The following is a 27,300-nucleotide window of genomic DNA, read 5'->3' as shown; positions in this document are numbered from 1 at the left end:
TTTTATTTATCCTGGCTAAATTCATTTTTTATTGTATTTCTTTTTTATTCATATTTATTTCCTATTAATAAGCTTTTATTTTTAAGGTCACGGGCGGTTGTATAAGCATAAAATTTGAATTTGAGATGAGTGGATGGCTAGATAAATACTTGGGTTTTATACTTGGGTGATAGATAAATGTTTGTACTGAATAGAGTGATGAATTGAATGGGGAATTAAAGTATGTTTGACTGAAAATGGATGGCTTGATGAATGATAGATAGATGATAAATGATAAACTGAATAAATGAAAGGACAAAATAGATGCACTGGACGATTGGACTGGATCTCTCTTTTTTTCTCTAAAAAGCAAACAAATAATGCATCTTTTCATGTCATCCAATTCATTATATTACCATGAATGGATAGATGGATAGATGCATAAATGGATAAACACTTGGGTAGTAAAAGCCCTCTATACCACCTGTAAATAGTCATTCCATCACCAGCCACTTTTATTTCTCTCTTGAAGCTAATAAGACAAATAACATAGCATGTCATATCATTTATTTATTACATTACTACAGTGAGGTGGATGGATGGACGGATGGATGGATTGATGGATAAATACTTGGGTAGTGAAAGAGATAACTACTGACCTCTCCATCAGCACCATATTTGAACTGAAAGTGGAATAGAAGGATGGATGGACGAATGGAGGCATGGACAAGTTAATGAATAGATTGAATTAAGGAATTAAGTAGGGGGGTATATCTGGAGGAGAATGTTAGAGATGGAGCTGCCAGGCAGGAGGAAAGGAGAAAGGCTCAAGAGGAAGTTTATGGATGTGGTGAGGACATGCAGGTGGTTGGAGTGACAAGGGAAGATGTGGTAGAAAGATGGAAACAAAAAGTCTGCTGTGGCGACACCTAATGGGAGCAGCCGAGAGGAGAAGTAGAAGAAGTTATCTCCAGAAACTCCAGAGTGTAGGAACACATACTGTGGAATGTTAATTACCCTCTGACTAATGAGAATGCAGAATCTAACAGCACTGAAACATAAGATGATACTGTAACTCAGATCTAAGAGCCCAAACAAAACAGATAAAACCAAGTAAAACAGATTACTCCAAATGTTCATATTAACTTTCAATGTTAAATTTATTATATTTTGGACAGAGGTGGTAAAAAACAAAAATGCATATAACTGATGTAGTGTGGTGTGTGGCGTGGCATGGTGTGGCATGAACACATTCCCTTTTTTTCACAAAACATCCAACCCAGAATACGGGGATTTCACTCAGCTTCATATATAGTGCATCTTATGGATCCTGGACAATAATAAATACTGTACAATAATAAATCTAATAACAATAGACATGACCTGACATGACATGACCTGACATGACATGACGTAACACCACATACAAAGTCCTTTAAGAATGCAGCATAGGAGGTGTAATTTATCCCTTTTACAAAACAAAAAAAAAAATAATATTAATAATCTAAATTGTACATTGCAGGTATTATATAATATAATGATAATATATACAAAGATATATATCCACTTTTCTTTTAAATAAAGTGCCTTTCTTTCAGATGTTTCTTAAAAATCTTCAATCAGTCAAAGTTTCCTGAAAGACCATTAAAAAATTCGTAAACTTCTACCGAATTCAGAGTTTGTCTCTTTTATTTGTCAGCGGTAGATCGCTGAATTCCTTTCCCCCACCTCTCTCGATTACCTGTAATATCGGTCCATTTTGGTGAGCTTTAGACTGCTGTCTAGGGCTGGTGCTAAATTGAAACAGGGAGCGTAAAAGCCTGGCACAGCTTCAAAGAGATCCAGAAACCAAGGCCAAGCGCCCCCACCCCGTGTCCCAGGCTCTGGCGGTTCCTCAGTGGCCGCACGCACACCTCCTGCCCTGCGTGCATACCGCTCGGCTGGTGGATTCCAGGGCGCTGAAACGTGATGCGGACATGCCATGACATAGCAGAGTGCGCAGGATGCTCCTGCGCCGAGATTAAAGCTCCTCCACAGCTGCACCGTATGAGATCCTGTACGCTGGAATGCGAGGCTAACTCAACAAGAGATCCAGGTCACTTACGGGTGCTCGTGTTGAAAAACGTTAAAGACGCTTACTGGGGCAAGTCCTGACATCGCTGACATCCAGAAAAGTTATTAATAAACTTAATAAGCCTTTGTGCACTGATTATTTAGCTCACACACAGCATGAGTTTTTAAAATAATAATAATAATAAAAATCCCATGTAAACTATTTTCTATAAACATTCCAAAAAATATTACGTCACATGACATCTGCTGAAAGATAGCTATTAGAGACCAACATGTATTGTGTGCAGGTGAAAAAACAATATTGTACATACGTACTGGCAGTCAAAGGTTTTTGGACATTACCATTCGAGATAAATACGTAATTAAAAATTTTAAGTAATTAACAGGCGAAATGTGAAATGTTTGTGACTTTATTTCTAGATTCTAAATTTGTCGCATAGTTGGTACTAAAAGTATGTAATAAATAAACTGTAAAACTAATTTCGTAAAGCATTCCCATTCAGAATGAAGAAGCCGTCCAGATTTAATTGCCGATAATGGGGAAAATCCATGGGGAAAAATAAACTCCACACGTTCCAAATCTTTTGACTGTCAGTATATAAGAAAGTGAGAACATAATGGAGGAAAGCAACCCGTGATAGGCAACGTGCACGCCAGCTTTTCAGGAAGGGTCACATCTCAATTCATTCGTTGAGACGTCACCCAAACATGGATGTTTTTACAGCGGTGCGAGATTGGCCTGTCAACGCACCTTCTCGTTCGCCAATCCCGTGGTGCTCTTTTTCAACATCTCACAAAGACACCGATCAAGATAAACATCCAGGCTGAAAGGTGAGGCTTTAGCTCTTAAAACAACATCCCTGTACATACAAGTGGGCTTTGATACTTTTGGGATTTGCCAAGCACACCTTCATTGTTCTTTATAGAGATGCTCTGTTTGTTCCCCAAACGTCCCGACTGCCTTTAAAAGAAAGATAGAGTCTGCACTACAATGACGGCATTGTCTCAGGTGTGAAATAACAAAATTAGTAGCGCCTGCTCGGTGGAGCGCCAAATACAGTGTAAATATATTCACCCTGCTTGAACTTTTGCATTATGAACTTGTACACAACAGCCCATAAAATTGAAGTGAGGGGAAGAAAAAAATCACGTTTAAAAAATATTAAAACAGCATAGCTCTTAACATGATGCCTCCACCACCACGCTTCACTGAGGAGATGATGGACAATTTTGTGTAAATTCATTCATGCCATAGAATCCCAATAAAAGTCTATTCCAGTTTCAGGTTCTAACATGACAAAAAGTTCACATGTGCTGAATACTCAGGTAAGACGCTGTACCTGGTTGTACTGTATGATTTACTAGTTTTTGAGGTAGGTGAAATTTTTTGGTGAGAATTTGAGCTCCAGAGATAAACAGTAGGATAAGAATGTAAATTGCTGCCTGCTTGGGATAGACAGGGATTCTATCTAGATCCTTCTTTTTTGTCTGGTGAAGAGTCTCAGAACGTTCTTCCCAAAGGGCAACCTAAAGGATCATTAGATGGAACATACGCTATTTTTTATGGGTTCTAATGTATTCAGAACCATCTCAGAGTCCCCCATTGGAACCCTGTGTTACAGGCTCTTCAACAAGGACAAGGCGAAATATGTCTATGAAATCTATAAAAAATATTCTTGGAGGTACAAGCTGAAAAAGTAAGAATCCTTAGATGTCAAAAATGCTTCCTAGTAATTTATAGAAAAAAGGTTCTGCCTAAAGAAAGAGGAACGCTCTCAAACTAAAAGAAGTATAGACTTTTGCCTGGACTTTAAGGATGCTTAGGTTTAACCCTTAAGGACCTGGAAGTTAAATTCCACGACAGACAGTGCTGACACCCTTTTAGAAGACTTGTCCTGTCAAAGACCCTTTAAGAAGCCTTTTGAAGAAGAGGGTGTGCTAAAAGAGGAGTGCGCATTCAATTTTACTGATAAGATTACCATGGGAACCTTCTTAATAAAGGTTCTGTGTAATCTTATATGCACATTTGCTCAATTATTTGCTTTTCATCCAGCTGTTTGCACCATTTTGACTTGTCCCAAGCAACTATTGGCACCTGAAGTCTTCGAAGACTCCATGGGAAGCAATGCATCTAGGCAGCTGACTTGTCTTTTGAATACAACCTCTTTCAAAAGATCTAAATATCCCTAATTGCAAACACATTTAAAGAAACTTCATGCATGTTTGTCTGGGAGAACGCAATAATTTTACCCTGGGAAGTTGAAGAGCCTTGAGGAACTCATGTATGATAAGATCATAAACCTTAATAAAAGGTTAAACCAGTTAAAAGGTTAAAGGTTTTTCTTCCCTCAATCGTGGTCCTGGAGAACCCCATGTCCTGCACATTTCATGTTTTTTTCCCATCTCTCAGCTAGTTAACAGGAAGGAGGAAAAATTAAAATGTGAAGGACAGGGGGTCCTCCAAGACCACTGCGGTAGCATGAGATAATGATATGAGCGTGTAATACTTGCACATGCCTAGTTCTTGTGAAGTAGACTTCTTGTGAAGCAAAACAAGACCTCTTCTGTTAAAACGGCTGTTAACTAGCATTTCAGGGCCATGTAATTGCTGTGATCGAGAGCCATCATCTCTAAAACTCTGACAACTTTATATGATGCTGAAACTAAGTGTATCTGGGGAAACAAGTGGGAAGAGCAGTTATATCTTTCGAAGCCACCTGCACATGGCACACAGTTTTGTGTCTGATTTATTGGAATTGATCTTGCGCCAACTCTGAGTTTAGCCAAGGCTAAGATAACAATGGGGCATTCTGCTTGGACTCAAGTTTAGCAGCCTGACTGGATTCCTTTCATGACAAAATAAAGAAGGGTCGGGGATGTGAACCCGATAAATATGGTGAACCTGTTCCGTAGGATGGTGATGGAAAGAGTCCCTGATTCCTTCAACTGGCTCTCTGGGGGAAAAGTGCGGAAGATACAAGATCCTGCGTTACTGTACTTCGTCCTGGCTGTTTCATCAGTTGAGGTGTATGTATATAAACAGTGTACAGTGCCGTTTTTTTAACTGTTACGTAACTCCAGTCGTAACCTGCAGCGAAATACTGTACAGTCCAGAGACGAGACAGCTTCGCCTCTCAGTACTCTCGAGCCTCTTCCAGTTCGTTCATATAGACGTCTTCCTGAGGGTTCTCCATACACTGCAGTCCATTGTTGGGCGGACGTACAGAGTGGAAGCGGCTCCAGTCTCCTTTGCACAGGATCCACGGAAGCACGTCCACCTTGTAATGGAGCTCCGGAGAGAATTCGGTGCTGATAAGGTTTGGCGCACCGGCACCTTTGCCCCTTGTGATCAGCTTCGTGTTATCGTCGTAACAGCAGTGCTGGGCGGCGAGCGTGGTGCTGTCGAACGACAACATGGAGCGCACACAGAACCGCGCTGACGGCTTGTAGATATCCAGACGCTCTTTGGGTCCGCTGGCGTCGCGCCACCTGTAGGTCTTGCGCAACTTCTCGTCGAAGATGTTGACGGAGCTGTAGACGACTTCGGACGGGTAGACGCAGGGACAGCTGGGTAATTCTGTCAGGACCTGATGGAGATACTTCTGCAGGAAGTCGTTCTTGCAGTTGAGCCACTTCTCACAGCTGTCCACATCTGCGGAGGAAGAATCAGTAACAGCTCAATCACGGAGCTCAGTAATTACCAGAAAAACGCTGACATATGTGCCCGAGAAGTCTGAGATAGCACTAAGTTTCTCCACTTTACCCGACATCCTCTATTCTGTAAAAAAACAACTTTAAATGAACGAGACAGTTCTGAGCATCGGCTCATATCGTCTGCCAAGGAACAAAATCTATGCGGGAGGCAGCTGCCATATTGGAACGTTTTCATTAAAAACATTTATGTGATTATTTAAAATAAAAAATGTCCTGACATTTTATCTCGCTACGTTTTTATACCGCACTTATTACAGTTAAACAAAAAGAGCCATCAGTTTCCTGGGCCCAAATCTTCAAATATCAAAGAACAGTTTTTGGAAAGCAAGCCACTCTTTCATGGTCTTGCTAACACTCTTGATGGAGCAATCCTGAAATTCTTAAATATGTTTTTGTTTCCAGTCCAACTGAACTCCTGCTTTCTCTTTGATTGCAGCCTCATGGGGGCCATTCCCAAGAAAAAAAAGACAAGGGCCATTTCAGCTGCAGGGGAAACTTGAAGAGAAGATAATAAAATCTGTAAATATTTAAAGAGTGAAACTGCAAAGCTTTGAGCGCAATCAGCTCGCGCGGTGGGAATTAACCCAGTCTCCCCAAGGAGCGTAACCTCATCAGCATCCGCAAGTACCGGTAATGGTTATAAATCGGTCTCATTTGGTGAACGCTGACTGGACGCTCGACAAAAATAAATAAATTAAAAAAACTGTGAGCTAATACACACAGTAGAAATAAATACAGTAGTAACAAATATAATTAGTGTTACGTATTCATTGGAGGTTACTAACCTGTATCAAAGGCATCGGTGCCGTTCATCATCTCATGAGGAACGAGTTCTGTCACGGCGTTCAGGTCATCTAGAGAACACACACACATTACACACACCATGAGCTACATACTAGAACCACATCGTATTATATTATTGTAGGATAAGATAAAGAGCCTTGACTCTCATTGTGGTGATACAACGGAATTAGTTCGGTAGTCCTCAGAGACCAGCAGCAATGAGAAAGTGTAAGAATAAACAAAAGAATATACGAAAGATAATTGCACTAAAATATAATAAATAAATGGAATAATATGGAAATAAATAAATATAATATGTAAAGTGGGACTTGGATCTTGGTGTAAGTGGAGTGCAAACACAATTTTAACTTTGATGGATTTAGCCATTGGGCATCTCCTGGTTCGGAGGAACGGTCTGGACGGATAGTGATCATTGACCGAAAGAACCTGTCCGGGTTCTGGCACTGGTTCTCAACTGCCTCTGCTTCTTCTTCCTCACTTTCTTCCTCTGCACTCTTCTTTCTTTTTCCCTGAGATCTGGCACTTTCCTTTTTGCTTGTGCGAGGTTAAGAAATCCCACCTCCTGCGTTATGATTGGTTACTAGAATTCAGTCTTGTCTATTATTGGTTAGAAACCCAGACAATGAATGCGTAACTTCAACAGGGTTTTAAAGAGCAGTTTAAAAGAGCCAGAATTATATTTTGGTTTTGCAAGATCTCGCAAAAAAACTGTGGAAAACTGTGAGGATATATATTTTTTTACCGTCTATGTACTGTATGCGGGGTGTTCGAGTCAAAGTCTTTAAAACTTTTGTACCATTTAAATGTTTTACTGTGGCTACGAATCTGAGCATACTTCGCTTGAATTCTTCTGCAAATGTTAATCGTTCTTTTGCCTCCATTCACCGGAAATCCATCACAAATCCCGGTTTGACTCGAACGCTCCTCGTATTTATAGTTCTTCATTTCCCTTTAAGTGCTCTATAGACTTTCTCTCTGTTGGCAGCCTTTAAAGCATTAAAGTGGCATTACTCACAAAACAAAAAAATACTTAACATTTTATAAATTTGTTTTTATAAAAAAAGTTATAGAACATTAGCAAAAATGTGGAAATGTATAATATCTCTAAACGTTTATAACTAAAGTTGAAGAACACAGACCAGCCTACTGTGTCTCAATGCTTGAAGGCTTAATGAGCGCGAATACTTTTACACACTGTGTACATGTGTAGTGTGATTTCAGGGTGAATCTGCATTAAATCCAAATCAGGTACAAAAAATATTTCAGCTATCTGTATCTCTGCCTAAATCAGCTAGATCACGTTTAGTGGAGCACAGATTCTACGTGTATATTTCTGTAAAGTCAACAGCACGCAAGAGCTGGACAGTGTGAATGCATGTTTGTGTGTGTGTGTGTGTGTGTGTGTGTACTAATGCGCATGTGCTGAAATGACCAGTGTATAAGGTGTGTACTGAAAGACCTCTTTGAGCCTTCGTACACAGGCCAAGAAAGAGCGGTTTCTGTACCGCATACAGTGCGGACACACACACACACACATACACACACACAGTGAAAGACTGTGTTTTCAGTAATCGGCAAATGTGTTCAGTCTAATTCAGAAATCTGGAAGGACTGCCGTGCACACTGCCTGCACTCTTCCGGTATTAATGCTCTGTGTGTATATGTGTGTGTGTGTGTGTGTGTGTGTGTACTGTATGTGTTTAGCAGGTGGAATGATGGGAGCAGACCTCACCTGGACACCGTTGCAGTTCGCACGTGCGAGACTCGGTAGCAGTGCAGGCATACCCACACGATCGGACCCTCTTCTGGGTGCCGTGGCCACAGGTGGCGCTGCAGGGTGACCAGTCGCTCCACTCCTCTTCTTCATCCTCTAAAGGGTTTAGAGGGGTAAAAAAAATTAATTGCTGAAATTTGGCATCATGTTCCATTCACACTGCTGTTCACTTGGTTGTCGATGTCATTAAAGCTACAATCAAAGACTGATTGTGTGTTTTCTGTAATGTACGAGGGGTGTTCATGTGAAACCGGGATTTGTGAATGAAGCACCACTTGCACGTAACCGGAACAGTTCGTACAGTCCTTACATTTCATTTTCACCTATTTGGGTTATTATAGGAGCTCCTGGGAGACCAGCGTTACCATCTCTTGATTGTGTAACGCGGGGATAAGTGCGTTAGTGTAACGGGATTATATAAAGAAATAAAAGAGGCACTGTGTTTTGCTATTTTAGACAATGTAATAATTTTAATATTTTAAAAAGAGTCTCTTACATCATTAATATTTAGAGCATTTTCAGAGCCTTAACTCGCTCCGTGTGCATGAGAGGCACTCGGACTTGCACATTCCTCACACAGCAGGTGGAAAGGTTATGCAACTAAAGCCGGAAATGCTCCACACACATTAGAGCATTCAGGGGTAGAGGTTTGTGCAAGACTTTATTTTTAAAACGCAACTTTTGGTTTATCATAAGGGGAATTAAGGCCAGTCCTGTGGTTGTTTTTCTTTTGCACATGTCCGAGAGATTTTTCCGGGAAGAAGTAGTTCGACCAAAAAAAGCTAACAAAAAAAAAAAAAAAGCAAATAAGTATAAAAATCTTTTCGCAGTAGATCTATGAACAAATCATTCACGGCAGTTGTTTATGAAATGGAAGAAAAACCAAGGACAGCAGTTTCGTTTTATCATCATCCACCTAAATGTTTGAAACATAATAATAAGAGATTGTTGGCGCTGCTGATGCAGAAGCCTATCATGTTTTCATCGTTTACACTTAACCAGTTTTCACACTCATTAGTGTGTTATTTCATTTCATTTCTGTTTAACTCCTTTGCTTTAGAAGCTAGCATGAACATGGGCTTTGTTTGTTATATTCCGATAATCCAGAAACATGGGACCTCGTTATGTTTCAAACACTCGTAGTGCAGTTACAGCATCCCAAGAGAAGCGAACGTTCTGCTGTTTACCATGCATGTGAGCATAATTACAGGGAACATTACATTACTAAAGATCTAGAGATGCTAAAGTCGTGTTATCAACGATGCGTTTCGATCTCATGTTTTTGTACGCCTCACTCCGAGCGCGCTCATTAGGTCAATTTCAGAGCTAAGGGCCACGACTTTTAGAGCACAGAGGCCGTACAGTCATGATCGATGGGTGGAGATGGGTTAGAGAACAGCAGCGTTTTGATCTTACCAACTAAATGGAGGGACGTTAACCTGGAATCGGATTGCTGACCCATGCTTTGTGCTGCTTTTGATGCAATATGGTGTAAACTGAGCTCCAGGAACACTGTGTAATTTAAACACCCTAACAGGGGTTTTATTGGGGTTGAGGGTTTTATATATACACAGCGCTACCGGTATAATACTATGTGCTTTAACATGCTTCAAAAGTGTGTCAAATATAGAACGTGACATTCACCACAGAAGGCTTTTCGAGCGATAAGGACGTGACTCATGGACTCAAAGTGCTCGTGGTCCTTCATTTGAGCTCTGCTCATATCGATTTTATGGATTTTCTATTCCCAAACTCTACATTAAATTTGATTTAAGGACACCGTTGATGCATTTAAGCCACCTTTGCATAAAACAGCGACTATATCTCGACCAGTGAGCAACTTTTATAATAGAAATCATAAAACACACAGCTGTTTGCATGGTTTTGGATTGAGTTAGGAACTAATTGCTTAAAATCTCATTTGAAAGAGAAGAGAAAATTTGAAGCGTGTTTGGTTTTTTTTGTGTGTCGAACCCTAAAAGAAAAAAGTGCAGCAAATTCCTCGGCGAGCTCAAAGTTGTATGAGCCGTGTGAAGTGCAGCTCAGCGCCAGGGCTCGAGATGAAAAGAAGAGCCGAGCATGCTGGAGATGAAAAGAAGAGCTTGGACTGTCTGCCGCGATCTCGCAGCCTGTTCCAATCCGCCGTCTAATTATACACAAATATTAGTTGTTTAGCCAGCGGAGAGGCCCGACGTTGCCATTAGCGAAGAGCACAGAGCTTCTAAACTCAGAGTTTTCCCAGACGTGCCGTCGAGCACAAAGGACTGTGTGCACAATGTTAGCAATGTGAGTAAAAATGAGTCTCTGTCCTTCGCCGCGGATAAAACGTGAAACACAAAACAGAGAGATTTACAAAAAAGAATCTCTCACAAGGTAAAGGTAACGAAGGTAGAAAAAAAACATGCAGTAATCTTACAATTAAAAGCCATCTTTTCCTATGGTAATGTAACACACCGCCTTAAGTAACGTAAAATATACACCAAGATAATGATAATCTGCACTGTATGTTTTTTTCTTAAAGGGATCAAACCAAAGGCTGAAAGATTGCCCATGAGAATTAGTGTGTTTATATAACGGTCCAACCTTGAATCATAAATCATGTCAGGACTACAGAGCACCAGAACACACTTCTGCACTGCTGTTTCATACAAGAAAGGAAATCGACTTAATGCAAACATACGTATAAGAATAACCAAAGTGTAAGAATTCTGTTTTTTTTTTTTTTTTAACCACAGCTGTCATCGCTTGACATCGAGAACAAAATGCTTTTTCTTTTATTTTAGATCGTCAAACACAAATGTCTTCCATCTTTCTTACCATAACTGTCCCACCCGGTCCACGGGGTGTCCCAGTCCCTTCCCACTCCGCTCAGCACGGAATCTTCTCCTCCGTAGCTCAGGTCGTCGCCGTTCTCCTCTAGACTGGCCTGGCCAGCGTTCTCCTCGCTGGAGTCGTGGTATTCCCAGAAGAGAGGCCAGAAGAGTTTCTGATGACCAAGCCATTCCTCGGAGTTCAGAGGCCAGTCGTTCCTGCCCTCTTTCGCCAGGTCCATCTCGACCTCCATTTGAGGGTCGTCTACAACCTCGATGGTGACCTGACACAAGAACAAAGAAAACATTTTCATTTCATTTCCTATCATGAAAAAAAAAAAGTTCTATCTTCAGCAAGTCAGGTACTCACCACTTGCCATCCCATGAACATTTTTTTTCCTCCACAGCTCCCTACTGACAGTGTATGAGTACAAAATTGTGCACCCTATACCCAGAGTGCGCATGTTGACTTCCTGTTGAACTGTATTTTCAAAGAAAACGCCCTCCATATCATCCCACATGTCAATTTACCAGAGGATGCTTAAATTGTGACAGGCCCAGCATGCCGTGACTTGTAGCAGGATAAAGATATTGTGTTCTCTCAGCAGGCCTAGACAAATAACCGGCTGTTTATATTGCTCATAAGGTAACAATCTGATGGTTGCACAAGCTGTTTATAAATACCTGTATCGTGGTGATTAAGCTTCTGTAACAACCGAGATAACATCGGTCGGCCGTGTCCTCAGGCAGGTTGTACATTCTTACATCCATAGAAGGTACATGAAGATTTAAATCTCAAGCGTAATGCTCAGAGGTGCGCAGTAAGGAAATGTTGCTTATGTAACAACCATGAAAACAGTCAGCAGTCTCCGAGCTTTCCATAAGTCAGGGGCAAAGTTGTAACTTCGGAAAAGGTCTTCAGGGGTGGGGCTTATATTTTAAAGACGAACACGTACTACCTTATGGGAAATCGAGGGACATTGTTTCATACATGAGAATAGGAACTAACTTGTTTAAATGCTAATGTCTATAGAAATAACTATTGTGAAATTAATAAAAATGTTGGTGTAGCATAAGAGGAATGAAATGCTCCTTTATCATGGAATCTCAAAGCAACGTAGTGAACTCTTTTTCTTTCCTTGGTGTCATGATTGTTGCATTCAGTGTGTGTGTTTGAGCAATTGGATAAATTGCCATTCTTCCATGACTTTAAGGCGTCATTAAAGGTTCAGTCTGCAACATTTAGGTTTCTTTGTCTCTAACAATTATTTTCTTTTATTTTCAGAGAATATGTTATAAACTATAAGTGAGGATATTTCCATGCAATGGATCTCATTTCAGGAAATTTCACGTCCTGTAATTAGCCCCGCCCATTTCTGGAATAGAGCTCATCATTATACTGCAATTGCTCCTGGCTTCGCACAGAGTAGAGGAAAATAAAAAAAACGTCTCCCTTGTATCTACAAGGCCAACTGATGGATCTATTGGCTTTGGTTTCTCATACGCAACTTATTTTAGTCTTATGAACTGTCGAGTTTCTCGACGAGTAAACATTTACTAGCAACGGACTCCTTGGTCCTTGTAACGGATTATATTTACGATGTATAAAATGACTTTAATAAAGCGAATAAAGCAAATAAGGAGACATGCAAATAAAAACAGCTTTCTCTGGTATTCATGGACGATGAACCGTTCCCACTTGGACAGCTTAAACTTTTTCCCTGTTATAAAATTCAATCGTGTATTTTTTCCCAGAAGTCTAACATCATTTCCTTTCAAACCCTCATGAGCACAAACATTGTAACAGTACTAAAAATAAGAAAATAAGAGAGGAACTTTTTTTTTTTTATCTTATTTTAAAGGCACATTTAAAAAAGATCAGGATCAGCTATTGCAGTAAACATTAAAAGGAGTCTGTTAAAATAATACGCTGGCCTTTCACCTTTTGGATTTGCCTTGTTTTTGTTCCCATTTTATAAACTCTGCGGAGAGGTTTGAGTGAGACGGCCGAGCTGCGCTCCACCAGCGTAGAGGTCTCGCCTTGGGTAATTTAAGAGGCCTCTTTGCTTAAGAACAGCTGTGTCACAGCCAATAAGTGCATAAAACCACTTTCTTTTGCAATCACTTTGGAATAACAGTGTGAAACAATGAGTGCACAGGTTAATTGCATCCAGCAAAAACTTGGTGCCAAGTGAAGTTAATTAATTTCTCTGAACTGCTACAAGCTGATCAGGTAGGTGGGAGGTCCACAGGAACGATCACTGTCGCACAGGAACATAATTATGTTTCCCAACAATCATTTGCTGTAAATGCCTTTTGCATGGATGCCAAAGAATACAGATCGTCTAGGAAGAAAAGGTCTCCAACCCCCAAACTGCCAAAATGACAGCACATTAGCACAATTGTGCGTGTGTCTTTGAAAAGCGGGAGGAAACCAGAATCCCCGGAGGAAAGCCACCAAACATAGGGAGCGCAGGCAAACTTGGCACACACACACACACACACACACACAGAGCAGCAGGTGAGATTTGAACCCATTTATCTATTTAGCCGCAATTTTAGCATTCTTGCTGTTCTTGTTGCATTCTAGCTAAGTATGAAGATCCTAAAATGAACTGGGGATAACTTTTGCCAAAATGCTCCAAGCGAAAATGGTGTTTATCTAATTTTGTTGTCAAACAGTTATTATATACATCTAGCACTATTTCTAAACTTAAAAAAAAGGACAAAACCTATAACTACAAGAGATAACGTTATAGCTTGCTAGAAGTCCTCAAAAGAGAGTAACTATCAATAAGAAATTTTACTATGGTATGTATTATAATGTACTATTATTACCTATAGTATATACCGTAATATAGCATAGTGCTATCATGGTAATTTAGACATTACTATGGTAGGCACAATAGGACTTAAATAGTGTACGTACGTACTGTGGCACTTCAGTGGGTACTGTGTTGGTACTATGGTGTGTACCACAATACTTTGGTGAATATGCTACATACTTGGATACCACGGTGGCTACCAAAGTTCAGCAGGTATCCCATATCTAGAATCTGGTATGTTTGTTTATCTGGTGTGATATAGTACAGGCAGTACCATATTAGATACAGTATATGCTGAACTCTGGTAGCCACTGTGGTACCCAACAAGTACCACCAATTGTGTTCACCAAAATATTATGTGTTAACCTTTGGAGGGTACCATAACAGATAAAATAGCACTGCAGAGGTTACTATGTAATAATATTATTATACTACATAAACACGTATAACATATTTTTGACAGAATCCTGGTATGTGTTTCATAGTACCATACTATGGTAGAACAATGCATTATACTATAGTACATGTACCTTTGTACCAATATATGTACCATGGTAGAACCATATCGTAGTGTGGTCCATCCACTATATCAGCAAATAAGTACCATGTTACTGTCAAAAAATAACCACCATGGTACTGTAAGTATACCATGGGAAAACTTCTTGTGGTTAAAAGCAATGCAGGTATTCTATTGCTTTCGAGTGCAAAGGTTGCATTATAGAGGTATTTTAAACATGTCATCCTTACTAAGCAAGACTCTACCAGCAATTTCTGCTATAATGAACAAAGCTTTTCTCATTAGCTTTCTGTAAAGAGACTTATATGCCTGGTTTTACCTGGATATTAGGGTTCTGCGAGCCCAGATCAGCATTAGCAAGGTCAGGGAAGTTCTTCAGGTCTAAGATGAAGGGCTCCTGTTCCTCGGGTGCAGGTTTGGGCAGAACTCCCTCAGATCGATACTGCTGCCATCTCCTTTTGTGTCGGCGTGGGGGTGACCTGCTCCTGCTCAGCTGGTTCTGCTCCTGAAGGTCCTCCAGGGTCGCTCTAGAGTCTACAGAGCGGTCCTGATCTCCCGCCTGCTGAAACACACAGCACTTTACAATCAAAAATTACAGCTACAAGGGACAAATATGGGCAAAAAAAATGGTACCCTGTATTTCATACTGTTTCAGAGACATGCATTACAAACATATTTTTGTATCACGCAAAGAACTACATTTTTAAAACATATTTAGCCTTTTATGTTACAGCAGCATATTTCACAATCATTTGCATTAGTATACGTGCTTTAAATGTATAATTTATTAGCAAGTTAATATTATTATAATAACATTATTATTATTAATATAATATTTTTCATATAGCTATGATTTATTAGCAATGAAGCTAATGAACATTTATTTCTTATGAATTCTCTCAGAAATCTTGTCAAATTAGCTTGTATTAGATACCCCAGCCAATCCTTTCAGAAAGCTAGCTCATCCTAGTCACATACTGTAGCTATTATTCATTAGCAGTTAAGGTTTTATAAATATTCCCATGAAAATCAGCTAGAAAGCTGGAAATGGCAGTAAGGTTTATGAACATTTTTAACTTTAAAATTCTCACAGAAATCTAGTCAGGTGTCTTACATTGATCAGACAGCCATTGTTAGCAGCGAAGACCGTCAACACTTACTCTAATGATTTACAAATCGTTTCAGGAGTCGTGTATGTGGATATACAGTTAATATATAATATATAGTGGACAATTAGTGTCATTTAGTCTTGATTTTGATAAATATTCTGAGAAAAACTTATTAAACTGGCTTGTATGAGCTAGCTAGCTTTGATTAGCCAGCTAGCTGATGTAAAATAATGTGTATACAAAAAAGGATTTTGCTGTTCAGATTCTTGTAATAAGTATAGTACAGTAATTTTTTTTTGTTTTAATTACCTCAAACAGCTTTTCATCTCTACTTATATATAGTCGGAGTCTCTGATGCACTCTACAGTAAATATACCTTTACATTATACATTATATAATGTATCCTCTTCTGCTCTCTCTCCTGCTCTTTTTCTTTCCTCTCTTCCCCTCTCTCTCCATCGAGCTACACATGTCGTTCCTGAGCTGCCAGTGATCCAGACTCCCTCTGCCCTCCGGACCTGTCTGACCCATCCTGGTGCCCCGCTTCTGGTTGGAGATCTCGTCACATGGATGTCTCTTTGGGATGCGTCTCGTGTCTGGGGATGGTTCTTTCTACCTAGAAGACGGTTCTGGCCTTGACTGGTGTTGGCAGCTGTTTCTCTGAGGACTTGACCGTTCGATAGTTCAGGACTGGAACTTCATACAAGTCTACCTGAGTTTTCAATAACTAACTGGACTCCATATTAACATCAATTAACATCAACTGTTATGCTAAACTGCCTGCCAACTTACACACAGTATGAATGCAGATTAATTCCTGCTCTCTGTGTCACCCAGATGAGGATGGGTTCCCTGTTGAGTCTGGTTCCTCCTAAGGTTTCTTCCTATTACCATCTCAGGGAGTTTTTTCTTGCCACTGTCACCCTCGGCTTGCTCATCAAGGACTATCTGATCATTTTGATTCATACACATTCAATTTCCATACAAACTTAAATAATTCTTTTGATTGTGTAAAGCTGCTGTGGGACAATGCCAATTGTTAAAAGAGCTACAGTATACAAATAAAATTGAATTGAATTATTAATTTATAATAAAATGTATAAAAATCTACTAAAATTCTAACAAGACATTCTGACATTTTGTTATAAAATGCACACCAGTGTTCTCTCCGTTAATGACAACATTTCTTTAATAGAAATAAAGCCTCCTTACAAACTTAAAAAAAAAAAAAAAACAGGTCGAATAATTCCTGAAGCAATTGTAGTAAGCATGCGAAGACAACTAGAAGATCTGTCATCTTCCAACACCATATCAAATCTATACAGCTGTGACCCTGAACCCTGGGTTTCAAATAAACACATCTGGAGTGAAATGTCTACCATATGACAGCATATCAAGAGGACTTTAAAAGGGGATTACTGGAATAACGGGTAAGTTTTTTCATGGCTTAGGTTGAAATACAGGCTAGTTTATAGACAGGGTTACTGTGAAAACTCGAAGAATAAAAAAAATGTAATCTTTTCATTTATATTAAACAGTGTAACAGTTAACAGTGCATTAAACATTCACATTACACTGATATACTCCAGTTGCACAACCTGTTTGACATTGCAAAACATCTGATAAGATGTGGAGCTGTTGTTTTTAGGCCTCCATCCTACATAAGTTACTTATCAAACCCAAAGCCTGCATGATACAGCCCTCCCGCTAGCAACCAAACAAAATAGAGAAACACGGCCAGACACGAACAACGCGGCGTTCAGCTGCTTTTCTCCTGACAGCTGGTTGACATTAAGCGCAAACGCTGCGTTGAACTGATGAGAGAAGCACTGCGAATTCTTGGAGGACGGCCCAAGATGGTGCATGCAGGTAAATTATTACACATTAAGGGATATGTATCTCTTTCATCTGGTTTACTTTAATATGGAGACCTGAAGTCTGGCGTAGGAGAGATGGCCTCCTGTTGTCCCGGATCCACAACAACACCGTCAGAGAGCTTTGAAATCATCTGCTATCTATCACCATTCCGGCACCTCCTGTCTCGCCGCAAAGTTAGATTCACAAACGCTCCGTCTGATGGCGCAGGGATTCTCTGTCACACTGATTTAATAGGTATCTCTAGATAATCTCATAATGCGTCACAGTGCTTTACACATGCACTCATCAGTTTAACTCTCTGTAAAACAGGGAAGTTTTTATGTCTTGAGAAAGCACAGATGACGTTTTCCAACTCCAGCGTCTAATCTGGAACTGGTGTTTGCATTTTTTCCCCCCCAGAAATAGCTATTTTGCTGTCAACTGCAACAAACTAAACAAAATCTTAAGCAGCTACACGCAGAGCAAACATATATCTGTTGACCTATGTGTTGGCTTATAGCACCAATACTCCTAGGTTAGTTGTCTACGTGCATGTGGGTGATATTATTATTATAATATTATTATTATATACCATCTCTCCCTAGCTCTTTGACATCATTAACTCAAAAACCTAAATTTAAACCAAGTCCAAGTTTAAAAAACACAGAACAATATTGTAATATATATTCAAATACCAAAAAGAAGACACACCCACTTCTCTGACTAATGTTTTATGACGTAAACTTAATTGGTACCGACCTCCTCAATGATTCACGTGTGCTATGTCATTTACAACCTAGAATTTGCAATGTTCCTAAAACTTTTCAAGAGTGTTTATTTTTATACCGTGCATCCCAAAACCCCACTATCGGATCCTGGAATGCTTAGAAAACGTGAGATGATTCTCGGCAACATCTACTAGATCCTGAACGTCCAGGACAAACATCTTATCAGTGCAAGAGAGGTTAAAAACGGACCCTTCCTGAGCCTTTCATGAGCTACATGCATGCCCTAATAGCACCAGATGAGACCCAGTCACGTCGGGCCTCTACATCCTGGTTCCTACAACACTTCAAAGGGCTGGTGTTGAGGCCCTGTCTGTGAGCCACCAGGGACATCAAAGAGAAGCCAGAGAACATGATTGGCCAGACACTGAGGGCCAAGAACATGGACATGATGCACATCGTCAAACATCAAACGCTGTCGATTTCATCCGAATCAAAATTCATCATTTAAAATTCATCTCCAGGGACAAATAAGGTCCGATCATAATCGTAATTTCTCCTACTAGCTAACTCTTCCTATTTGTGAGGTCATTCCTGAAATTTTTAAGTACCTTTTGAATGCAGTCCATCACAACCACATCTGTATGACTCCTGTTTCCCTAAGCGCACATCTGGAGACCTGATTCGATCATCCCTTTCGTCTTCTGGCACAGAAACAGCAATGAAGGGGAGACGGGGGGAGAAAGAGTATGCGTGTGTGTGTCTATGTGTGTGTGTGTGTGTGGAGGGGGGGGGGGGGATAGCGAGGCTGCTTGATCAAAGCCTTCCTCTGCTGATCATGTGTAGCCTGCCTTGTCTCACTTCTCTGAATCCGTCTCTCCCACACGCAAAGCAGATGTCCTCCAGTGCAGACGATAACTTCACCCCAAACAGACGCTCCATTGAATTTCACCATCTCCAAGGAAGCAAGAGAAGCACCTTCCGTGTCCTTAAAACAATTATCAGGCCCACAGTAAGTCTGAGTCACCTCAGTTAAACGCTATAATGGGTTCTCAAGCTGGAGCTGTATTTGTTTTTTTTGTTTTTTTTGTTTTTTTATCCAGGGCAACCGTAAATCAAAATTATAGTGATGCAGGGGATTTTTATATGTCTCACAAGTGTGAAAGTGATTATGTCCAAGTAGCCCTGCCTATACTTTAAAAAAACTGTTTTTTCATGGATTTTTTGAAGAGATGAGGCTTCTTAAGCTTTTTAGCTTCCTTAATAGGCTGTAACTGGAACACTTGAGGGGTCCTTATGTGCCCCCATGAGCGAACGCAATTATGGTCAAGCAGTTCTTTTTACACCTTATAAGAAAAAAAAAAGGTTCCCCAAGGGTTCTGTAGAGGGAGAAGGGTTCTTCGGTTTTTAAAACGTTCGTACATAAAGCCTTTGAATTAATCGATTTTTAAAAACTTGTATCCGAAGAGTGAAATTATTAATTTTATGCATCCCCCTTTAGACATTTAGAAGACTTCTTAGGGGTTCCTTGGATAGAGAATGGTTCTTGGCTTCTTAATTGGAATTTAACTCTGGAAGCATAAACTATTCAACATAGAATAATCATCCATAACTTTAAAAAATGAAGCGAGTAAATTAATTATCTTATTGCTATGGCACCTGTCCGGGGGTGGGGTACATTAGGCAGCAAGTGAACAGTTATTTGTTGATGTTCTGACGTTAAAAAATTGGTCATATGTAAATATCTGAGTGACTTTGACAAGGGACGAATTTATGTCCAGACAATTGGGTCAAAGCAACTTTAAAATGAGAGGTCTTGTGACATGTTCCTATAGTCCATGGGAAGATAATGGAATGGAATGCAATGGAAGAAGATGGCTATTTATCTGGGGAAGAGAGGAGCTATGGGAAGAACGTGATCTTTCAAGAGTGCCTGAATGTGTAAACTTCAAAACAGAAAACATTCTGTTACACAAAGTCTTTCCTGTTAATTTGTAATAAGAGCGATGAGGTTCTAAGAAAACCCCCCAGGGATGTCTCATATCTTCTGCCTCCGTGACTCTGACATCAAATCTTATGGAACAACGTCCTTGCCAAGATTAGCCACTTGCTCACCATAATGCCGTTCGGCTTTGTCTCATCCTCGACATCAGTGAAGCACTTTGAGACCGACCTGCCAGTGCGAGAGAGAGGAGAGGACAGCTTTGCTTTTGCATGAATAATCCAAGTTAAGAATGGAAAGTAAGCGGCTCAGAAGACGTTCCTGTGGTTGCGCATCGCTCCACAACAACGGAGCGTAATTCAAAGTGCCTGGAGCCGGAATTCCTGACCGCTCACATGAAGAGGGGAGGAGCAGCAGCTGAGAGAAACGGAGGATACTAAAAAACTGTGTCAATGCATGGATGGATGCCTGGCCAAGCGTTTTTTTTTTTCTTTTTCTTTTTTGCCTTCCACATCCTGCATACCATTGTATTGCAATCTGATTTGCTTGGCATTTTCCGACTGAGATCACCAACACACCAATGCCCCAGGAGAACAAATAAAACTTCATTGAGCTTAAAATGATGAAGTCATGACGAGTTCCACCACCAAGAACACGAGAACATACGGGAGCTGCTGTACAAACCCACAGCCATTCCTCTGAAGACCCCAAAAACCATTACTTCCTGGTTTGGAAACAGAACATGAGACACGCTTATTAAAATTAAAAAGTGAGCAGCTCGGTTCGTAATTCACTGGAATGGATGGACCTGATTAGTCGACTCCACAAAAATGGCCTGACGATTAATCACTCTGTTGGAAGCCATTTTTCTTTGAAGGGTCGGTATTTGCTTAAACACCTTCATGTGCAGATTGTGAAATCCAATGCGAGAACATTCAGATGACTGAAACCCACACAAACCAAAACGGACTGTTAGCATATGGTAAAGCAGGCCCTTTTTTTTTTTTTTTTTTTACATTTCAAGGTTTCTGGAATTAAATTCCCAACGGAAATTCTTGCTGACTCAGAAAAGCTATTCATTTTACTCGATACATTTAGAGGCACTGGAACCAATTCATTCTTAAATATAAAAAAGGAATCTCTAGGGGACCCAGTTTAAAGCTCAAGTAGACCTTTTTAGGGTGTATTATTGGTCAACTACAGCATGGAGACATGGTTTATTAAATTATATGTCTTTGGTGAACCACAATCCTGTAACATTTTGAGTTATGGTGGTTGGCTTTGCTACTTTACCATTTATACATCACATTTTACAGAGACATCAGACAGATTTGTATTTGTTCCAAATAATAAAAGCTCGGGTTTATCTCCTAGACCCTAAGGAACCATTGATGTGTCAAAAAGTGAAGTGATTTATATTATATAACACATTCTATCAATCATGATCCCATCAATAATTCTTGGTTGGGATTTAAAATAAAAACAACAACCCAGAAGCTATCTTCTGACCGCGCTACAGCCCAAAGCATTTTACACGTTGGTCTGATTTATATCCGTTCCTCCATTCTTGATGGTATGTGTGTGTTCTAGTGGTTTTACTTAAACACAAGCTAGCGTTTCAGCATCAAATCCTTGATATAGCATCTGCAGCATGCGCATGAGAGCACTTGCACGGTATACTTTCAAACATAGATTATGGTTTATGGTTTCAGCTTAACCTTAATTAGGGTGCTGGATATTTGAGAGCTTTCCAATCCACAGTCACTCAACTTGACAGGACTTTAAAAAAAAAAAAAAAAAAACAGGAAATGCAAAGGCTTAAGAATTTGGCGCCCTCTGTGGTATGCGGCATCAATGGGGAGCTTGCCTCTAAGAGCAGGAAAGACCGGCGATTATTTGGTTTATCTGTTACACCACTGGGGCTCTTTCACTTTTGCTGCATGCCAATCTCACGTCTCAGGTTGCAGACAGGAGGGAAAGGAAGAATTGGTTGCCATAATGGTAAGCTTGGCTAAAGCTTAGCTATTGTTTCTTATGAGAATACAACCTACGAGGGGTGTTCAAACCGGGACTGTGCAGGCAAAAAAAAAAAAAAAACAGTCTGACAATACTTCCTTCATTTTGCTATATAATCCCCTGCTACACTAATGCACTTATCCCAGCTTTTCACTAGTGCACTTGTATACCATCAAGGTAGAAAGTTTTCTCAGTATACCAGAGCCGTGATGTGATGGTTTTACGTCTGAAACGCTGGCCTCCCAGGAATTCCTTAAACATGTGGAAACGGCTTGGAGCGAATTCAGAACTATATGGATGTAATGTAACTATATGGACCTGTAATGTGTAATGTGAATGATTGTATGTACAGTTCCCACAGCCAGATGCATATTTTTTTCGCAAGCTGGTGAAGTTATCCGTCGATTTTCAAGGATCAGGCATTTCACTCACCAAATGTTTAGGGAACGACTCTGAGCCACCATGTCCAGGATCGTCTTTTGCAAGATTCAAATACTTTAGAGCGAGTAATGCCGTCCCGCCCACCCAGACACCATTGCCATTTTTGCTGATTTGTAGTTAAAGGTCAGATTCTTAATCTTTCCAAGACACTTATTACCTATCATTTGTCTACTTGAGGCTCCTCGGATCTGGACGACTAGACTTCAAACCTCACCACACTAATATGATGTAATTCCAATACACATTAACCAGTGACTGACTGGTTCCAATCATCAATCACACGTTATCAAGCTGGTTATTGACTTGACAAAGGACACAGGGGGTGGAGTGGGGTGGGGTGGGGTTTGGGGCAATCTTATTCATGGAGGAACGCCGCTTGTCATTCCAACCAGTAAGGAGCCAAACCTGAAGTCTCAGTTGAGAATAAAAAAATAATAATAAAAAATTAAGCCACACCAACCCTTTTTAGAAGATTGGGGTGTTTTTAAACAATTGCCTCTACCACTACCTTGACCTACAGTACAGTTATAGGTACGCTTATTAAATGGTGACGGTGCATTTCCTCACTTTGGGTTGGGGTGTGTGTGGGTGTGTGGGAGAGGAGATTCACTTTTAGGGCTACATTTGGATGCTTTTAGGTTCCTCAAAAAAAAAAAATCATGAAACCATTTAAGATTAGAAGAAAGGAGGCGGTGACACATTATCTATATTCTGGTTTATAGCTTTTTCTTCCACCGCAAAGAAACAAAAATAATGAAGATTATGTCTTCTGAGTGTTTGATACTGATAAATAAACTACATAAACTTCCGGTTCATTCATTCCTCAGCAATCGTCTATGATGGTTGAGATCCAGAGAGGAAAACTGGGTGTTAGGCAGGAGCACATTTTTCATTGGAACCCAGTCCAACACAGGATGCAGAAACACACACACACACACACAATTACCTAGGGGCAATTTAGCATATCCAGTTCACCTCCTGGCTTGTTTCTTGGAGATGCGAGGAAACCGGAGATCACGGAGGAAGCCCACATGGGCATTCAGAGAACAAGTGAAACTCCACATTAAACAGTAACCTGAGTTCGGGGTCGAACCTTGGAGCTGTGAACTGGCAGCCACTGTTCTGCCAAGGAAGGGAAGAGCAAATCCTAAATCCTGAGGCACTAACTGGCACCGGGTGAACCGCGACGCAAGATACGACATGTCCACTCAGATAATGTTTTAAAGAAAAGTTGAGGTTAGATGAGACCGGTCATTTGTTCAATATGCACAATATGGACTGCTGGAAGGATTAAACACCCACCCACACACTCACACACACTCTCTCTCTCTCTCTCTCTCTCACACACACACAGAAGAGTGGTTTTCCCAGTCCGGCTTGTTGCTTTTAATCCTCTACATTTGAGTGTTTCCCTGATTACTGCAAGCCTTTCATTAAAGTGGGCTAGAAAACACTACCATGTGCTGCAGCCACCTCTCCTCTAATCCCAAGGTTCTAGCACGAGGCTCAAACACACACACACACACAGACATGAAAAAGACACTAATGACCCCTTCCTATGAGAAACAGCTCCCAACTGTGCCATCCCATATGTTCTCCTTTACACATGGAGAGAGAGAGAGAGAGAGAGAGAGGTTCATGCGCCTTCGTACCGTAATAGCTGTGTTCTCTATCCCTCTGGGTTTAGGGTCATTGATCTTCTGCTTTCTGCTGGGGAAACCATCCACTGACACCAGAAAGAGGGTAAAAAGAGCCACAGAGGGCAAAACTCCCCTCCGCGTGCGCATAACTGCAATAAACCCTCACTAAGCCAAACGCAGGAGAGTTCCGATCCGTGCGCTGTTCCCTGTTTTAGTGTATATCTGGAGTATAAAGGCTTCCCCTTCTGCGCGCGCCGCTCGGTGTGGATCAGTGCCTCGCGCTCCGACAGCACCACTCCATTAGAGCGCAATCTCGAGTTACATCCTCCTGTTCAGCACTGGCTTTCTGAAAGAGCTCCGGAAACATCTCAGCTGTTTATGGTCCTCAAGGATTCCTTGAACTTAAGATGCCATTTGTGAGTTCGTCCCTCTGTCCCTCTGTCCCTCTGTCCTTCTGTCCCGCTGTCCTTCTGTCCCGCTGTCCTTCTGTTCCGTGCGTAAACGCTCGTGCTGCTGCTGCTGCTGATCTGAAACTCCAGTGTGTGTAAGTGAAAGAGTGTGAGTGTGTGTGTGTGTGCGTAAATTCTACACTACTCCACACACCAGGTCGACTCGTCAGGGTTGCCAGATTCGAGTCGGGCTCAGTTTTAAACCCGTCGCTTGGATTTTACGCACGGGCTATCCAAGTTTTAAGCAAAAATTCCTATCCAGAAGTGCACAGTTTTATTAAACACACTTTTTGACAGATACATTTCTGGTATTTTTGTTCCAATGTTTAACCAATAAGCCCTTTTTTTATTTATTTTTTTTTTTAAGTAAGTGTCTTAAGTATAAAAGTGTGTAATGGACTGGTGGTCTATCCAGTATGTATTCCTGGCAGAGGTTGAAGGTACTGGAATGAACCTGACCCTAAAATGTGCACTTTATAATAATAATAAAAATAAAAAAAAAAGTTCACAATCATAGGCGGTGGTGTAGTGGTTAGCACACTTGCCTTGCACCTCCAGGGTCTGGGTTCGATTCCTGGCTAGGCTTGAGTCGCGTCTCTGAGTTTGCATGACCTCCCAGTGCTTGGTGGGTTTTCTCCCACAGTCCAAATACATGTTGATTGGTGTTCCCAATTTGCCTGTACAGTGTGTATGTGTGTCCTGTGATGGATTGGCACCCTGTCCAGGGTGTACCCTGCCTTGTGCCCTAAGTCTCCTGGGATTGGCTCCAGGCCTCCTGTGACCCTGAATACAGGATAAGGTGGTATAGATGAGTGAGTGAGAATGAGTCTACAACCTATGAAAGTGTTCATACCCTTTAAACTAAAAGAAATTCAGAAGAACTCACATTTGCAGTTTGTGATGAGCCATGTGAAACTGCAAACGAGACTTTTTTTTATAGCTTTCTTTCAACAATGGATTTTTTTTTTTTGCTGCTTTTCCATTAAGGTGAGATTTGTGGAGTGTATGACTAATAGTTGTCCTGTAGAAAGATTCTCCCACATGAGCTGTGGATCTCTGCAGCTTCTCCAGAGTCACCATGGGCCTCTTGACTGCTTCTCTGATTAATGCCCTCTTTGCCCGGCCTGTCAGTTTAGGAGGACGGCCTTGTCTTTGTAGGTTTGCGGTTGTGCCATATTCTTTTTTATTTTTGGATGATGGATTGAATTGTGCTCTGTGAGAAGTTATTTTTTTTTTCTTTATAACTCAACCCTGCTTTAAACTTCTCCACAACTTTATCCCAGACTTGTTTGGTGTCTTCCTTGGGCTTCATGATGCTGTTTGTTCACTAATGTTCTCTAACAAACCTCCGAGGGCTTCACAGAACAACTGTATTTATACTGAGATTAAATTACACACAGGTGGAACTGATTTCACTGGATTTTAGGTAAGGGTATCAGAGTAAAGGGGGCTGAATACAAATGCACAACACACTCTGCAGATTTGTAAGACTTCGTAATTTGCAGACTTCATAATTATGTGCCACTTTGTGCTGGTCTGACACATAAAATGCCAATGAAATAAAATATGTACATTTGTGGTTGTAATGTGAAAAAGTTCAAGGGGTATGAATACTTTTGCAAGGCACTGTAACTTACATTGAATTTATTGTGCAAACCCAACACTTAACCAAAAAATACAACAACATCCTACATTACATTTGGCAGATGCTCTTATCCAGAGTGACTTACATTTTTATTTTATTATACATCAGAGCAGTTTGGTTTTAAGGCCTTGCTGAACAGCAGCAACTTGGCAGGTGTTTAAACCTGGAATCTTCTGAGTAGCAGTAGTCCAACTCCTTAGCCACAAGTTATTTTTTTTATTGTATCTTTGGGTAAACCATTTGCTGACATTTCATTTATTTAATCTACATACTTTAGTTCAATTTACCATACTTTGAATACTTATTACTTATATAGAGCTCAGATGCATTCTTAAAGCCTGTCACATTAGATGAAAGTTATTTTATTTTATTTTAAAGTTTTGTAAAAAAAAAAAAAAAAAAATGCAACGATTTTATGTTTAAGTCTAAAAAGATCTCCTAAAACTGTAGTGACATTTGATTCCATACAAGCAATACAAGTAATCTGGCAACCAGGCTACAAGTCCTCTGCACCTATTCCTCATTGGTCAGTTTGGAACACCCAGTGACGTAGCCCTCTGTTAGTGTGATGTCACAATATGTGGACGAGGAGGAGGAGAGACTGAGCCGGACCTCTTTAATGCAGGAGCACACACGGGAGCCGTGCAGAAGTAGGACATGAACAGTAATAGTGTGTGATGGGGAAGTGCGTCTGGAGGGATTTGTGTAAGTGGATTTCAGCGGCACTCAGTGTGACTCAGTGCAATTGAGGGCTGGGAGAATTAAAGACGTGCAGCTGTGGAAAAAAAAAATCTACTTAAGCGCTTAGGTTTGTAATGTCCCTGAACGGTGAGGGTTTGAGGGTTTATCAGGATTTAAGAAGCGCGTGTTGGTGGTGGAGGAGGAAGAAGCAGCAGATCTGCTATGAAGTTAAAGACGTAAATGTCATGTTTAGATTTTTCTTTGGGGATTTAAATCAATTATTAAGGAGAGTCCAGCGT

At 40.5% G+C, this 27,300-nt stretch overlaps 1 protein-coding gene across 2 annotated transcripts; it reads right to left on the bottom strand.

The window, feature by feature from the left end:
* Nucleotides 1-24,724, bottom strand: ism2a (isthmin 2a). 2 transcript variants are annotated; one of them, XM_053510464.1, is made up of 6 exons: nt 24,239-24,724; nt 14,816-15,058; nt 11,162-11,438; nt 8,303-8,440; nt 6,552-6,620; nt 1-5,704 (listed from the first exon to the last, which is right to left on the bottom strand). In XM_053510464.1, exons 1-6 carry the CDS (start codon nt 24,371-24,373, stop codon nt 5,187-5,189), a joined length of 1,380 nt encoding a protein of 459 aa, XP_053366439.1. In that variant the 5' UTR covers nt 24,374-24,724; the 3' UTR covers nt 1-5,186. The 2 variants fall into 2 exon arrangements, with proteins under 2 accessions (XP_053366439.1, XP_053366440.1); XM_053510465.1 differs by having other exon boundaries at nt 14,816-15,055; nt 24,239-24,722.
* Nucleotides 24,725-27,300: the final 2,576 nt, after the last annotated feature.

The sequence above is a fragment of the Clarias gariepinus genome, chromosome 13, assembly GCF_024256425.1.
Source record: "Clarias gariepinus isolate MV-2021 ecotype Netherlands chromosome 13, CGAR_prim_01v2, whole genome shotgun sequence".
Lineage (NCBI taxonomy): Eukaryota > Metazoa > Chordata > Actinopteri > Siluriformes > Clariidae > Clarias > Clarias gariepinus.
The sequence above is the reverse complement of the archived record's forward strand: the minus strand, read 5'-3'. Positions and strand labels throughout refer to the sequence as shown.